We start from the raw sequence: 17,635 nt of genomic DNA on the forward strand, positions 1-17,635 counted from the left end.
CTTCATTGCAGCAAGGCTTCTTCCCCTCATTGCTGGGGAAGGGTATCTCTCTCCGGCTTCTCACTGCACCTGGCAGTACATTAAGCGATGCATTGTTAAAACTTGGTGCAGCCCGTGACCGTCCTGAATCAATCACAATACTTCTGCCATTTGCTGCAACTCCTAACTCCTCCACAATCCATCCTTGGATTGGCCCTTTAAATGCTTCAGTTGAGATCGCGTTATGAGGATCCTCACCACGCCCGCTGTCGCGCACTGGATACGCCAAACATGGAAGTAAAATTATAGGGGCAGAAATTCCGAGGAGGGCTTCCCACGGGCAAATCAATAAAAAATAGAAATAAAATGCGCACTTACCTGAAGCTGCTGCGCACGCTGGAACTCCCAATCCACAGGCCTCCTCTCCCTGTGACGCGCAGCGCGTGCACGTTGGGACATCCGCAGGAGTCATGTGTGCCAGGATGTCGGAAATTCTGCCCCATAATGAGGTGACCCGTTGAAATTGCACAATCCGATACGCTGAGACTTCCGGGTTTTGCACCCGATATTGCACCGCTCGCGCCCCCCCCCCGCTCCGAAAACACCACAGAGTTATTATTGGGGCCCGCGTGTTCGACCTGAATGGGTGGTGGGCTGGCTGAGTGTGTCGCAGGGGGGGTGGGTGGATAGATACCTCTATCCATGCTGCTGGAAGCTGTTTGCAGCATGTCACTTAATTCACAGCTGTATCGATGAAGGGTAGGCTGCCATTGCCAGCAGTGCTGTGAGGTCAATGCAACATTAGAGAAGCCTGCATTAGTAAAGGTAATGAAGGTAATTAATTTAATGTAGGCTGAAATTGAAATACACACGACAGCTCTGTACATGTTGAATGACTAAAGGAGAAACTGGCGTGTAAATAATACTCTCGGTGTAGGTAAGGTTACAACTGATGAGCTTTCTTTCATTTGGATGCATGGGAATGGTATCCGAGAGATTTTTTTCCAGTGAATAGAAATAATTGATTATCAAACTTGCATGAATGGAAACTAAAGAGTTCCAACCTCAGAAGAACGCTCCCTACTGCACTGAGATTAAAACTGTACCACGCATGTGTAGGTACGATGCTTGCTGTTGTGTGCATGAATAATGTGTGTGCACACATTTTGGTATTTTGTTTGTTTCAAGACAGTCTCCAGTCAGTGGCCGAGGTAAGTTTGAAAGGGATGCTGCACAGAGTGCAAGCAAGTTAGCATTATCGAGGTTAGCATAAGTGGGGAAAGACACGTGCCGCACATGTTTTATCTTGCCTGTTGCTTCCGACATCCACGTGCAGTGTAAATGGGTAGCTTTCAGTGTCAGCAGGTGAGGGGATGTCTGATTCCAAAAACTGCTCCATTCCCTCAAGTGTGCCCCAAAAGCTGCTGTTCTCTGAGTGAATCTCAATACACTCTTCTCAAGTGAGTCCCCGTTGCTGCTTCTCTTCCCGAGCGAGCTCCTGATGCTCCATCTTTTCCCAATGCACTTTCTCTCTCCATGTCTCTGCTGTTGGTCACCAATGCTGTTTCCCATCACCAAATCTGAATTCTGAAAAAGACTGATATGACACTGCTGCTAACTCAGTTCATGTTAAAGGTGGAGCATAATCACATTCTTGCTGCCCAGTGTGGGCATTCCAGCAAACCAATGGGATTACAGTTCTTTGATAGCTGATAACGGATAATTCTTTACCTTTCTGCCTGCAGTATTCATGTAGTTATTTGGGCCCAAGTTTCGGGCCGTGCCTAAAACGGCGCAGCCCTGATCTGGACGCCCATTTTTCGCACCTGAAAGTGCGCCTAAAAAATACCTGCAGATTCTCCGGCTCCCTGCAGGTCCTTTGGAGCTCGGCGCAGCGCAGCACGAGCTGTGGGGGGTGGAGCCAGGTCCCTGCGCTGAAATCCATGCCGGGACCTCTGCACAGTGGGCGCGCATGTGTAGTAGCTCCAGGCGCCCGAAACTGTGTGGGAGGAGCTCGAAGCACGCAGCCCCTAGCCCTGGCCGAATGGGCTCACTGGGGCTGCGAGGATCAAGCTTGCACCTCCCTCGTTCAGCTCCTGCTCTGGCTCCAGCTTCCTCCCCTGTTCAGCTGACTCTCTCAACGCCCCATCCCAGCTCCCGCTCCGACGACCGCCCCCCCCCCCCCCCCCCCCAGCTCCCGTTCCAACAACCCCCCACTCCTGCTCCCGCTCCGACTCCAACGACACACACACACACCCCCCCCCCCCACCGGCTCCGGCTTCCCCCGGCCACCTATCTTTAACTCCGCTCCGCTCACTCTTCCTTCGGCGGTGCCCGCCTGGCATCTTGCTGGGGTGGGCCCCGCCCGAAGTCTTGGGCCCGGCTTCTTCACATCCGCCGGTCCCGTTCAGCCTCCTCCCTCTCCCCTCCCCCTCCCTCCCTCTCCCCTCCCCCTCCCTCCCTCTCCCCTCCCCCTCCCTCCCTCTCCCCTCCCCCTCCCTCCCTCTCCCCTCCCCCTCCCTCCCTCCCTCTCCCCTCCCCCTCCCTCCCTCTCCCCTCCCCCTCCCTCTCCCCCCCCCCCTCTCCCCACTTCTTCCTGCCTCTCCCCACCCCTCCCTCCTTCTCCCCACCCCTCCCTCCCCCCACCTCTCCTCTCCCCCCCCTCTCCTCTCCCCCCCCCCCTCTCCTCTCCCCCCCACCCCTCCCTCCCCCCACCTCTCCTCTCCCCCCCACCCCTCCCTCCCCCCCACTCCTCCCTCCCCCCACCTCTCCTCTCCCCCCAGTCCTCCCTCCCCCACCTCTCCTCTCCCCCCATCCCTCCCTCTCCTCTCCCCCACCCCTCGCTGTCAGAAACATATAGACACAGACACTGACACACAGACAGACAGAGAGAGAGACACACACTGGGGGGGCCCCGTCCCAGCACGCTGTTGGAGGGTTCCCGGTGCTGCAGTCGGTGAGTAGAAATTTATTTATTTATTGATTTAAAAAAAAAAAAATTTGAATTAATTTTTTTTGATTGATTTATTGGTTGATTTATTGATGTATTTATCATTTATTATTGATGATGGCTCTTTATTTGTAAAACTGAAGTGTTTAATGTTTGTAAACTACCCTTTAAACCCCCCCCCCCATTCCCTATGCCTGATTTGTAACCTACGCTTGATTTTCTAAGTGTAGGCAAGGTTTTTCTGAGCGTACAAAAATCTACACTTACTCCATTCTAAGTTAGTTTGGAGTAAGTTTTCACTGCCTAAACTTTCAAAACGGGCGTAAGTGGCTGGACTCGCCCCCTTTTGAAAAATAAAATCTGTTCCAAACTGAAACTGTTTTAACTGACTAGAACTGGAGCAAACCAAATGCCGAGAATTGCAATTTCTAAGATACTCTATTCTAAACCAGTTGCTCCAAAAAAAACAGCAGCAACTCAGGCCGAAACTTGGTCCCATTGCACTTAACTTTAACCTTGCAACTCAAGCGGAAGAGCGGAGCCAAAATGATGTCCTTGGGTTCCCCTCCTGTTTTTCACAGAATCATAGACCACAGAAAACAGCCATTCGGCCCATCGTGCCTGTGCTAGCTCTTTGAAAGAGCTGTCCAATGAGTCCCACTCCCCAGCTCTTTCTCCATAGCCCTTTTTCCTTTTTATGTATATGCCTAATTCCCTTTTGAAAGTTGCTATTGAATCTGCTTCCACCACCCTTTCAGGTAATGCATTCCAGATCACAACAACTCGCTGCATTAAAAAGAAATCACCTCATTTCCTCCCTGGATTTTTTGCCAATTATCTTAAATCTGTGTCCTTTGGTTACGACCCTCCTGCCAGTGGAATCAGTTTCTCCTCAGACACTCTTTCAAAACCACTATTTTGAACACCTCTATTAAATCTCCCCTTAACCTTCTTTGCTCTAAGGAGAACAATCCCAGTTTCTCGTGTCTCCACATAACTGAAATGCTTCACCCCTGTACCATTCTGCACCCTCTCGTGTCTAATGTGTGGTGCTCAGAATTGGACACAATACTGTAGCTGAGACCTAACCAGTGATTTAAAAAGGTTTACCATACTTTCCTTGCTTTTGTACTCTCTACCTATATTTGTAAAGCCCAGGATCTCGTAATTCTTTCAGCAGCCTTATCAACATGTCCTGCCACCTTCAAAGATTTATGTATGTGAATCCCCAGGTCTCTCTGCTCCTGCACCTCCTCTAAAATTGTATAATTTAATTGATATTGCCTCTTCTTCTTTCTAAAATCTCATTACATCTCATTTCACTGCATTAAATTTCACCTGCTATGTGTCTGCCCATTTTACCATGTGGAGATATTATTAGAGAAATTGCAGTTCATTTGAAATTCAAAATTCTTGAACAAAAATGTTAATACACATCTAGAATGAAAGTTTTTATTCAGCATGTCATCTCTACATTTCTATACTTGCAATAGACAAAGGCTGCCCTTGCTGTGTTGAGGAAAATGTTGAAAATACTGTGATGTAGCTTTTGATTTTGAAGTAATAATGGATGATTACAGGGGAGGTCTGTAACCTCACCTTTGTGTAAGAACATAAGAAATAGGAGCAGGAGTAGGCCATTTTCCCCACGAGCCTGCTCTGCCATTCAATAAGATCTGATGGCTGATCTGATCTTGGCCTCAACTCCACTTTTCTGCCTGTTTCCCATAACCCTTGACTCTCCTGTAGTTCAAGAATCTGTCTATCTGAGCCTTGAATATATTCACTGTCTTAGTTTCTACAGCTCTCTGGTGTAGAGAATTCCAAAGATTCACAACCCTCTGAGAGAAGAAATTCCTCCTCATCGTTTTAAATGGGCGACCCCTTATTCTGAAACTATTCCACCTAGTTCTAGATTCCCCCACGAGGGGAAACATCCTCTCAGCATCTACCCTATCAAACCTGCTCAGAATCTTACATGTTTCAATAAGATCACTTAAACTCCAATATGTACAGGCCTAACCTGCTCAACCATTCTTCATGAGACAATCCCTTCATTCCAGGAATCAACCTAGTGATCCTCCAATGCAAGTATATCCCTTCTTAAATAAGGGGACTAAAACTGTACGCAGTACTCCAGGTGTGGTCTCACCAATGCCCTGTACAGCTGTAGCAAGACTTCCCTGCTTTTATACTCCATCCCCCTTGCAATAAAGGCCAACATTTAATTTGCCTTCCTAACTACTTGCTGTACCTGCATACTAACCTTTTGCGTTTCATGTACGAGGACACCCAGATCCCTCTGTACCGCAGCATTCTGTAGTCTCTCTACATTTCAGTAATATATTGCTTTTCTATTCTTCCTACCAAAGTGGATAACCTCACATTTTCCCACATTATACTCCACCTGCCAAATTTTTGCCCACTCACTTAGCCTGTCTATATCCCTTTGCAGATTTTTTGGGGCCAAAATTGCCCACCGCTGGAAACGGAGTGCACTACCTTGTTTCTGCTGGGTTTTTTTACCAGTGTGGTGGATGCAGTGGCCTCATGAGTGAAATTCCGCTCTTTGGCTTTTTTTCTCGGCGGACTGGAAGTCGGTAAGCAGAAGTTCGCAGTCTAGAGGGGCGGAAGTTGGGGGCGGGTGTAGAGTCTGCTGCTGTCGGTCATCAGCGTAGCGCTGATGACGTCATCATGCTGGTGCGTCACCACGGCACTCCCTTTCACCTAAAGGGGAGAGCCTGTGCGATTCTTTAAGGTCAGACCATTGGGCCACCAGAGAGGGCTTTGGCCAGCCTGTGGCCTGGCACCCAAGAGGGGGTGCCAGGCTGTCTGTTGGTGGCCCGGCCGAACCGGGGGGGCATAATTGTCTGCCCAAAATGGCAGTCGGCCGAAAAAAAACATGGCGGCAGCGGCAGTAGGTCCTCCCCTTTAATGGGAACTGCACCGCCATTTTAGAAGAACGGCGATATAATTCCAAGTCAGGATGGTATGTGACTTGGAGGGGAGCTGGCAGGTGGTGGTGTTTCCATGGACCTACTGCCCTTGTCCTTCTAGGTGGTAGAGATCGTGGGTTTGGGAGGTGTTGCCGAAGAAGCCGTGGCAAGTTGCTGCAGTGCATCTTGTAGATGGTACACACTGCAGCCAGGGTGCACCGCTGGTGGAGGGAGTGAACGTTGAAGGTTGTGGATGGGCTGCCAATCAAGCGGGTTGCTTTGTCCTGGATGGTGTTGAGCTTCTCGAGTGTTGTCGGAGCTGCACTCATCCAGGGAAGTGGAGAGTATTCCATCACACTCCTGACTTGTGTATTGTAGATGGTGGAAAGGCTTTGGGGAGTCAGGAGCAATGTCCCTCTAATTTTTTTTTTGTGCACGGTCTCTTTAAATTTGCTGTGCGGCCATGCTTGCACAGTATGTTCCAGCGGCAACAGCTGCTGAGTGGCTGCGCGGGACCACCCGATTGATGCACGACCACATGCCCACGCACTTTTGGAGGATCGTTGGTCAGGAGGTGAGTCATCATAGGCTGTCCCTCGGAACCGAGGAAGACTTGCTTCCACTCTAAAAATGAGCTCTTAGGTGGCTGAACAGTCCAATACGAGAACCACAGTCTGTCACAGGTGGGACAGATAGTCGTCGAGGGAAGGGGTGGGTGGGATTGGTTTGCCGCACGCTCTCTCCGCTGCCTTGGCTTGATTTCTGCACACTCTCGGCGACGAGACTCAAGGTGCTCAGCGCCCTCCCGGATGCACTTCCTCCACTTTGGGCGGTCTTGGCCAGGGATTCCCAGGTGTCGGTGGGGATGTCGCACTTTATCAGGGAGGCTTTGAGGTGAGTGACTCACCACAGAATACCCAGCCTTTGATCTGCTCTTGCAGCCACAGTATTTATGTGGCTGATCCAGTTAAGATTGATTGTCAGCAGTTTGCATGGGACATTCCTCTACTGACTCTTGTTTGATGGGGAGTGAATTTAATTTCTAAAATTTGGCATTGGAATTTGCTGCCTATTGGTAATAATGTGTTGAAGGAGTAGTGATTGCCGATGCCAGTGAATGAGGTTCTGTGCCAACTGTCTTTGAAAGCAGGGGAGGGGAATAATCGGCTTGATCTTTTTTTTCCTCTGAAAAATGGCAGACAATTTCTACTCATTGTTTGTCTGTGTAACTTGATTATAGGAATCGGACTTTACACGTACATCTCAAGCAGTACCAGGTAAACTGCTCTGATTGGCTACTGAAGGTGATCTGTGGTGTGGTAGAGATCCGCACGGCCTATGCTACGGAAAAGAAGGCAAAGGCATGCCTGATCTCGCGACTCAGCTGTGAACGAGCTGGCGCCAGGTTCTACATACGAGGAATTGACGACGATGGGCATGTGTCAAACTTTGTTGAAACAGAACAGGTATTTTAAACATAAAGAAAGAAAAGAATGAAACACTTGCATTTATATAGCGCCTTTTACGACCTCGGGCACGTGTGGAGCCTAAACATCGGTACGAATCTATTGGGCCGAATGGCCTATTTCTGTGCCTTAAGTACTGTTATGTAGGATTAGACCCCATAGTTACCTGACTTTGGAGCTGGGAGCAGAAGGAGTGCTCCTCCCATCCACAAGGCTGCTGCCAGCTGCAGCTGCCCTTTCTCCACCCTCCCCCACTACCAATTTCCCCCTAATCCCCACCAATCCCTCTCACCTGGCAACCATTCGTCACCCACAATGCCCTCCAATACCGATCCTGGCCACCAATCGCCCACCCCGAGGCCCAATCGCCCACACTTATCCACGTATCCATTTATCTGATCTTCAGTCTCGATTTCGCCGGCAATTCTGGACAGTTGACTGGCTCAATTGAAATTAGGCCATTTCAGCTCACAACTGATTGCCAATGGTTGATGCAACCACAATGCACCTCCCCTTTAAGAGGTGCTGTCGTTAATTAGCATCGAGATCGCTCCTAATGCTTGCAGCCAATGACCAGCGTGGGTAGTGCTGGCTGCATGCAGCAATCCGGTTAATGAGCAGGCATCTGCAGTGAGCGAGGATCATGATACAGACAGCACGGATTTAACATGCTGTCTGTATCATGATCATGGCTCCTGATCTCCCGCAGTAATCAATTTCACCCTCATGAACTAACTGCGATTAAGAAAATTATATGAATTTCAGATTTTTAGCAGATATCTGCAAGGATGCATGCCACATTCCTTGGATGGGCCCCAATCTTTGATCCTCACTGCTTACACAACTCTTATCTATGGCTCCAAGCAGCCGATAGTCCATGATGGCAGCCACACCCAAGGAAGCTACCTCATGGGCTAAACTAGGTCTGGGTGAGCGAGACATTCAGGATCAGGGAATGAACCCATCACCTGTTTTGGGTGCGCCGACATTTCTAGGCTCTTAACTCTAAATGTTCTTAACATGGGTATCTTAATATTTATTTCAAACACTAAGAGACTTTAAAGTAGAAGTACAGAACTTTTCTGATAATTTCATTTCGCTGCTGTTATCTAGGACCCAAATTTGGCCCTCCGTTTTTTTCGGCGCACTTACGTGAGGTGCGCTGACTTCCTACGCTCAAAATGACACCAAAAAGATATCCCCGTATTCTCCCCGCTCTGTCGACTGCCCTTGTGCTTGGTGAGGCGTGGCAATTACAGTGGGGGGTGGGGCTAGGGCCCAGCACGTGTAACAGTGCCGGCAGCATTGCACATGCGCATTGGAGCGTTCGCGCATGCACAATAGGGAATAACATTGGCAATCGGCCATTTTTAAAGGGAAAGCCTTCTGATTGATTTTTGGTGCCTGAAGGAGTGCTGTGGAAGAAATCAGCTGCTGGAATCAGTGAGTGCTCTGTGTTGCTGCTAAAGTTCCAGAAGGAGTGCTGCATAGGTGAAAATCATTGCTACATGCAAAATAAGGACTGTGTGTTTTGAAAAATCACTGAGTGTCAATTCAATACAGCAATGCAACAACGTGCACCAAGAACGAAGAATTTCTTGCATGACGAAGTGGAGATACTAGTTAATGTCATTGAGAACAGATGGTAAGAGCTGAATACCAGCAACAGAGGTCGCACAAAAGTGCCACCCAAAGAAATGAAGAAACGCTGGAACCAAGTTGCAGAAGATTTCTGCGCAGTGGTGAATACCACGAGATCTGGAAACCAGTGTAAAACGAAATGGCAGAACCTTGGTCAAGTCGTTAGTGTAAGTAATATTTTCATTTATTCAATGCAATTGCAATTGTAAATGTGACCAGCTGTATATGTCCCACCCAGCAGAAAGACACCCTCTCTAAAAAGTTGCATTTTCATCTTTGCAGAAGAATTGTCCCACAACAAAAGGGAAAGAACTCGAACAGCCCGCCAAATCTGCACCAACTGACACCCTTGGAAGAGAAGGTCGCTGTTTTGATGGGTCCTACCTGGAGAAAAACCATCAGTACTGCACAAGCTGGGCCCACAAGCGAGGAAGAGGCTAAGTCCTGAAAATTCATTGTGGCCCTTCAAAACAACCTGCTGCCTGGCCTGCTATATGTGAGAGTACTCATGCCACCCATCCTGCCCCCTCCTGTGCTGCTAACCATTTGACTGTTCTGTTATATTTTGCAGAACCTGATACCAATCCTGAAGATCCAGAAGAAGATTCAGATGCATACGAGCCAGACCAACTTGGGGCGGGGGGGGGATGGGCAGGCATGGAGGGGAGAATGTTGAATTTAATATGGTTGAGGCCATGGTACAGGACTTTGCGTTGCCAAACACTTCCATGAGTTCTGGTGCAACATTCTTTGGTTTCAGCCCGTCCCCATCCATGTATAGTGCTTTAAGTTCTGATGTGACATTCCATGGTTTCCCAAGTTTTGACTCCAAGTGTTGGTGGAATGCAGCATGGAACACCCAGGGCCCCACCGTCCCAGCCTGCACCTCGCACTGGAGGGGTGCCGTGAGGCAGACCCAGGGTGAGGGGAAGGAGAAATCAACCACGCTCTCCTGCGATGCAGGATGGAACAGATGTGGTTCAGATGATGGCATTGGGTGCGGAGAGCAATGACCTTACCCAATCACTCGTACACACCATCAGTGGGGTGGGTGATGAGGTAACGGGACTGTCGGGAGAAATAGCAGTAATGGCACGGGAAATGAAGGAGGTAATTTCAGAGGCAGTGGAAACGATGGCACAGGCCATTAGGGAGGGCACTTGTGAGCTAGCTGCTGCAATAAGGGAACACAGCCAGGCCAATCAACTGCAACTCCCACTGCAATTCCTGAACCAGCCTCTGTAGAGACCCAAGCCACGCCCTCCCCATTAACACCTGCCCCCCCACCCCCATGAAGAAGTGCACATTCACTGAGATGTGGATGAGAGATGGGTGCAACCTTTCTTTGCTGCTTTTGTTGATGTTACTGTTGTAACTGTTTTCAAATTGACATTTTTTTCTAAGTTTTGTAACTTTGCAAGTTTATAAGTGATCTTAAAGAGTCATATTAAAGTAAAGTTTGATACAAGAATTATTTTATTACACTAAAGTGAAGTACATTGTAAACTTTTCAATAAAATATATTTTACATTAAAACTGAATCATGTTCCATTAACACAACATAACATTTAGGAACAACGGCAAAAAATAGACATGTCTATGCGGAACAGTTGTCGCTGAGCCCTCACGGATGAGCTGCTGGCGCATGGCTTGAGCAATCGTTAAAGGAGCACGATGGCCCACCCTACTCCGACATCATGCTCCGGCCTCAGGCACTTGCATGGTTTCCTCACCCTCATCATCATCTTCCTCCACCACCTCCTGCTCGTCACCTGCATCTCCCAAATCATTATCATCAGCCACTCTCACCACAGGTGGGTCGTCGTCTTCCACTATCAGCTGCTGCTGCCTCATGATGGCTAAGTTATGCAGCATGCAGCATGCAGCACACAACAGTGAACTGACCGACAATCTCAGGGGAATATTGCAAGCAGCCTCCGGAATGGTCCAGGCATCGGAAACGCTGTTTCAAGATGCCAATGGTCCTCTCTATGATGCTGCGTGTCGTAATGTGCGACATGTTGTATTGATGGTCAGCTCCATCCTGGTTCCACATAGGGGCGTCGTGAGCCAGGTGGCGAGGCCGTACCCTTTGTCTCCCAGTAACCAGCTCTGCCCTTCTGGCTGCTACTCAAACATGTCAGATATAATGCTGTCGCATAGGATGGATGCATCGTGGGTGCTGCCAGGGTATCTTGCATCGACTGACGTGGTACGATGCATGTCGTCACACAAGAGCTGCACATTAATGGAGTGGAAGCTTTTTCTATTCCTGAACTGCTCGGCATCCTCCACAGGTGCTCACAAGGCGATTTGGGTACAATCATTGCAGCCCTGTACCTTTTGGGAAGCCAGCGATCCTTGAGAACCCCACAGCCCTGTCATGGTTTGCTTGGGCGGTCATGGGGAACTTGATGAAGTCATTCCTCTGCGCATACAGTGCAGCCGTGACCTGGCGAATGGAGACATGTATTCCATGTTGAAAGATGGCGCACACATCTCCAGTTGTAGCTTGAAATGATCCTGAGGCATAGAAGGAAAGTGCAGCTGTAACCCTCACTTCAACAGACAAGGCAGTCCACCTGCCGCTTCTCTGCTGTAAATCTGGTCTCAGCAACTCACAGATCTCACGGGCAACTTCTCTGCGGAAACGCAGTCTTCTGACACAATCTGCCTCACTCAGGTCCACGTACGAACGCCTGACTCAAAATTGCTGAGGTGGGTAAGGCCTCCTGCCCAGCAGCCTACGGTCTCTGATCTTGATGTGATGAGCTCTAATCAATTCTCTTCTACGTAACATAATGATGCCGAACCATTGCAAAATTTGTGGCATTAATATTGCTCCACCCATACTTAAAGTAAAAGTTAAACTTTCAAAGGTCAAAGAAGGTGAAAAATGGTAGCACAGCAAAGTTTTGCTCTTCTCCCTCCCCCCAAGGTGTATATGGACCACACCCAAAGGTCTTTTGTTCTCCCCCCTGCCCTCCTTCAGTCATGTGACTTCTTTCTCTGTCCACCTCCCCACCCCCCTGCCCCCCCACCCCCCCAGCCTGTTGCAGCCTGGTTCATTCCTGCAGCCTCCACGTTCTGCAAACCCAGCCTGCTGTGTGTTGTGTGTGGCCAGTTTCCTGTGCTCTCTCTCCCGCCCGGGTGTTCCACCCACCCGCACCTATCCCCAGCCGAGTGGCTTCTCGCACCGGCAGGCCCGCTGACTTCCTGGGCCGAGTTATAAAGGTAGGACTTAAGTTGTATTTTTTATTTATTTTTTATTTATTATTGATGGTTTTTATGCTTCTTGAATGTTGTTGTGAAGGTGTTTAGTACTTTGCAAGGTCCTCTCTACTTCCCTTCACCCCCCCCCCCCCAAAAAAAAATCTCTGGCTACCTGTGCTGACTTCTTAATTCTCCTCAAGGGTTTTCTGTGCGGCCACAAGTGACCACATACGCTGGCCTAAGTTAGTTTGGAGCAATTATTAGCTGTCCAAACTGGCTTAAATGGCCAAAACAGGCGTAGGTGGTTGGTAATGCCCCCTTTTGGAAAAAAAACTAAACTAAAAAAAATCCTAACTAACTCACTTACACTGGTGCAAATTAAATGTGCAGAATGGGGATTTTTAAGATACTCCAGAAAAATCAAGTTGTTCCAAAAAAAACGGAGCAACTCCTGGGCAAATTTAGACTCCTTGTTTGGGATGTTTTTACATGTGTCATGGGATTTTTATTGTTTCTGTCCAAACTTATGGTTCTTTTTTGTTCTTAGGTCATTTACTTGGATGACGCAGTGTCTTCCTTTGTCCAGATACGAGGTTCGGTCCCATTATTTTGGGAGCAGCACGGAGCACAGGTAACATGGGACTTGTCTAGTTTTTCTTGGTTCAAACATGGAGTTATCTTCACTGTTAATATATAATTATACAAAATAAGAAATACCTGGGAGGGACTGGAGATTGCAGCTTCATTTGGTGACTTCTGATAATAGTATTGCATTTTCAAGCTTTGCTCTTGTGGTTTATTCTCATCTGAACCGTCTTGTTTGAATGAGAGCAATTTAATACACTCCTGGGTGCACTGTATTCAATATACTTTGAAAAACAGAACCTAAATTTAATTCATTGCCATCCATAATGCATTTTCTTTGTTTTTTAAGCACACCAAGTTTGCTTATATTTAATCTGTTAGAACTGAATGATCTCTCGTCCACAGATCATTAATCATAACTAATGTCAGGTACAAGAGTGGAATTGCTGAACCACAATCAAAACATTGCAATGATCAGGAGCAGAAATATGGGATGAATGGTACTTGCGCATGAGTATATGCTCTCTTTGCCCTCCATGCCTGAATCCAGTGGTAAGATGACGTTGAGACTTCTGGAGATGGGGAGGGTTGCAACAGATGGCCATTAGTATCTGCTGCACCTATACTGAAGATCTGAGCTTTCAACAAAGCCATACCTTCTTAGCAAGAGAAGTTAGCATATCTGCCCAGTCCTCCTAATTCACCACATCAGTTCTGGTGTTCTGAGGAGATGAAGGTCTCTATCACGTAGACCTAGTTTAGCCCACGAGGTAGCTTCGTTGGGTGTGGGTGCCATCATGGACTATCGGCTGCTTGGAGCCATAGATAAGAGTTGTGTAAGCAGTGAGAACCAAAGATTGGGGCCCATCCAAGGAATGTGGCATGCATCCTTGCAGATATCTGCTAAAAATCTGAAATTCATATAATTTTCTTAATCACGGTTAGTTCATGAGGGTGAAATTGATTACTGTGGGAGAGCAGATGCGGGGATCGTGATACAGACAGCATGTTAAATCTGTGTTGCCTGCTCATTGACATGATTTCTGCATGCAGCTAGCACTACCCGCGCTGGTCATTGGCTGCATTTAGGGAGCAGCGCAAGCTGGTCCGGGAGGGCGACGGCTGTGAAGAGGGCGACTGGATTGGATGTCACCAAGGTCCAGGTCGGTGATTGGAGCGTGGGCGGCAGGTACAGCAGGAGCGGCGAGGTCGGGGCGAAGGAGTGGCGAGAGATTGCAGAGTGATGTGATCGGGGCTCAGGAGAGATTCGAGTTCGGTGCCCAGAAGAGGCATCGGCTCAGGGGCAGCACGGGCCAACCCACACTGCGATATGTGTGCGCACTAGGTCTGTGCAGCAGAGCTGGCCTCCAGTCGTCTTGGTTAACCCTTGCCACTGGACCAAGACCAAGCTCTGTCAAGCCCGTGTGGTGGCTGGTGTGCAACGGCCACCACACGTTAAAAAAAATCCACGCACAGGTATCTTATACCCTTCAATATGCAGTTCGGAACCGGAATATTAGGTCCTTCATTGAAACACCTGTGAACTCATTGAACTCATCCCTTTCAAGGGACCGCTTAAGAAGATGAGGCATTAGAAGAGATCCTGATGCTAATTGATAACAGCACCTCTTAAAGGGGAGGTGCATTGTGGCTGCATCAACCATTGGAACTTATTTGTGAGCTGAAATGGCTGAAGCTGGGAGAGAGCAGGCACCAAGGTTCTTCGACGCTGCACTGCACTCCTTGGTGCAGGAGGTAGATGGGAGGAGGGCATCCTCCAATCACTGGGGCCTTCCAAAGTGGCAATGGTGGCCTGCAATCAGCAATGCACACTCACCGAGGTGACTAGCTCCCTTCTTTACATCTGGCCGGCATGCAATAATCTCCTGACGCTCCCTCCTACACCAAGCATTGCACATTTTCCATCGGTAGTGTGCGCGTGCATCTTGGGCGACATTTTGAGTGTTTGGATTGCAAATGTAGCACCTGAAAAACAGGCATTATGCGGCCCAATTTCTAGGCCCATATTTCCAGTAGTGAGTCTCCTCAAATGAGGAAAGCAGTACAGCTGTTTTATCCATTGCTTTAACAGCAGTACCATATTTTAATAGTTCATCTTGAGAGGTATTGATCTTGATGAGTCAGGATACACTAACTGCCGCCCCCCCACTCCCCCAGCATATCCTGACAGCAACCTAACATTTTTTTCTTGCAGCAAAACACTCGATTTTTTTCGCCTCCTCCTCCTCCTCCTGTGACACATACAAACACAGACAGCCTATATATTTTTTTAAATGCTGCCAATATAAACTTTACTTTAATGAAGCTTTTTAAATAATTCCAGCACAGTTCAGTTCATCTGCTGAATGGGATGGATGCATCCTGGGAAATGGGTGCAATATACATTTTCAAACTGCACAACCTGGTTTCAGCTGACATCGTCACAGCTCTGGGCAAACATGACCAAGCTCAGGCTATTCGGAGAGGCTGGGAGCTTCAAGTAGAAATTTTAACAATGGCATTAAAAGACACACATGACAATTTGGTGGATAAACATAATTGTTATTATGAAATATGTAATTTATTTATTTTTTAAAATGTTTTTTAACCCCCCCCCCCCCACCCCATGCCCAATTTTGGGCATTAGAACTTTTAGTTACTGAGAAAATTGTAGATGGATTTTTTTTCCAGAAATTATTTGAGTGATTTGTATGAAAAAGGTAGAAATGTGAGTACCATGCAGTGACGTTCCCTCATTTTTTTTTTTTGTGCACAGTCCCTTTAAATTTGTTGCACGGCAGTGCATGCACGTATCTTCCAACGGCAACAGCTTGTGAGCGGCCTGCGGGGACCTCCCGATTGATGTGCGGTTGTGCACCCGTGCACCTTAGGGGTACATTGCCCTGCAGGGCACTCTCCCAAAACTGCCGAGTGATTACTGCTGAAAAGTATGTGTGACCATCAGGTGCACTTTCCAGCAGTAGGGGAGAGATGAAATGGGGCTCGGCTCTGATGCTGGCTACATTTGAATGGCCAGCTTTTTTATTATTCATTCATGGGATGTGGGCATCGCTGGCAAGGCCAGCACTTATTGCCCAATCCCTAATTGCCCTTGAGAAGATGGTGGCGAGCCGCCACCTTGAACCGCTGCAATCCTTGTGGTGAAGGTACTCCCACAGTGCTGACAGGGAGGGAGTTCCAGGGTTTTGACCCAGCAACGATGAAGGGACAGAGGTATACTTCCAAGTCAGGATGATGTTTGACTTGGAAGGGGAACGTGCAGGTGATGGTGCTCCCACGTACCTGCTGCCCTTGTCCTTCTAGGTGGTAGAGGTCGCAGGGTTGGGAGGTGCTGCCGTAAAAGCTTTGGTGAGTTGCTGCAGTGCATCTTGTAGATGGTACACACACTGATGCTAATGGACTGATATTCCAGAGGATTGCTTATTGCTTAGAACCATGCTCCAGTAGGAGGGAGCAGGGAGTAAAAGACACAAAATTGGAAAGAATGAGGAGGATTGTGCCGGATTGTAATATGTGAAAGATTGCTGACACCCTTTGATTTTCTGTTTAATTCTTCAGGTTGGCTCTCACCATCTGCGGCTGACTCGAGGTCTCGAAGCTGCTGCCCCTGCTTTCGACAGGTAATGTGCTTTATTGAAAATCAGTCCTATGATGCAAACAATCCTGAGTCTGCATATCAAATAATCTTCCGATTAGAAAATAAACCAAACTTTGCTGTGTCCTTAGCACTTTTAATACTCGGGGGTCGAAATTCGGTTTCTAATGCTACCCGTTACCGCCGGAGAGGATCGGCTAACGGGCGGCTAAGTACTTGCCGCCGGCGACGACTGGGTTCCTCGGCTCACGGTAAATTTAGTTAGACAGTGGAGATGGCGCCAAGATGTTCCTCTGCGCGCTCTGCCGCCACCCACGTGGTGACGTAATCAAGCGTGTAACCTTGCCGCCGCAGCTGCGAAATTAGGTAGGTACGGTGGTCTTTCTGGCAGGCGTTCGTACAGCCTGGGAAAGCTGGCGGGACACCGAGGATCCCGGGACGGTAGTGTCCAGGGATCAAGGTGAGTGGTTATGTTTATTTTTTTTAGCATTTAGGTATTAATGGGACCAGTGGGGAAGTGTTGGTGTATGCGAGGGAAATTGTTGGAAACTTTTACCATCGGGAAATTCAGTCGGCTTCCTGAGATGCTGCTCCGTTGGCGCCGGAGGATGAGTGTGCAATGCCACTTTTAGCGCCGCTCTCTCAACGTTAGGCGGCAAAATTGGGCTGAGAATTGTAGTCACTCCACCCTGACATTAGTAAGCTTGTGTACACAGCATTTTTTGGTTCAAAGGTGGAATCATACAGCACAGAAGGAGGCCATTCAGTCCATCGTGTCTGTTATGACTCTTTGAAACAGCTATTCAATTAGTCCCACTTCTCTGCTCTTTTCCCATATCCCTGCAAGATCTCCTTTTCAAGTATATGTCCAATTTGTTTTTCAAAGTTATTATTGAATCTGCTTCCACCACCTTTTCAGGCAGTGCATTCCAGATAACAACAGCAGGCAGCCCAAAAAAAATAATTTCCTCCCTGAATGTTTTGCCAATTATCTTAAATCTGTGTTCTCTGCCAGTGGAGGCAGTTTCTCCTCATCTATTCAGCTTCTCTAGCCTCTCCACTGAAGTCCCATTCTGGTAAATCTCCTCTGCACCCTCTCCAAGGTATGACATCCTTTTTTTTTTTTTAAGTCATTCATAGGATGTGGGTGTTGCTGGCAAGACCAGCATTTATTGCCCATCCCTAATTGCCCTTGAGAAAGTGGTGGTGAGCTGCCTTCTGGAACCACTGCAGTCCGTGAGGTGAAGGT

At 48.2% G+C, this 17,635-nt stretch overlaps 1 protein-coding gene across 3 annotated transcripts in view; it reads left to right on the forward strand.

The window, feature by feature from the left end:
* LOC139273170 (synaptojanin-2-like) overlaps positions 1-17,635 on the forward strand; it is a 222,482-nt gene that overhangs the window by 90,620 nt on the left and 114,227 nt on the right. For all 3 annotated transcript variants that reach the window (XM_070889701.1, XM_070889699.1, XM_070889700.1), the window contains 3 exons: positions 7,106-7,331; positions 12,733-12,816; positions 16,350-16,411. In XM_070889701.1, coding sequence (XP_070745802.1) covers positions 7,106-7,331; positions 12,733-12,816; positions 16,350-16,411 — 372 coding nt within the window. The remainder of the gene's footprint in view (positions 1-7,105; positions 7,332-12,732; positions 12,817-16,349; positions 16,412-17,635) is intronic.

This window comes from Pristiophorus japonicus, chromosome 9, assembly GCF_044704955.1.
Source record: "Pristiophorus japonicus isolate sPriJap1 chromosome 9, sPriJap1.hap1, whole genome shotgun sequence".
Classification (NCBI taxonomy): Eukaryota; Metazoa; Chordata; class Chondrichthyes; family Pristiophoridae; genus Pristiophorus; species Pristiophorus japonicus.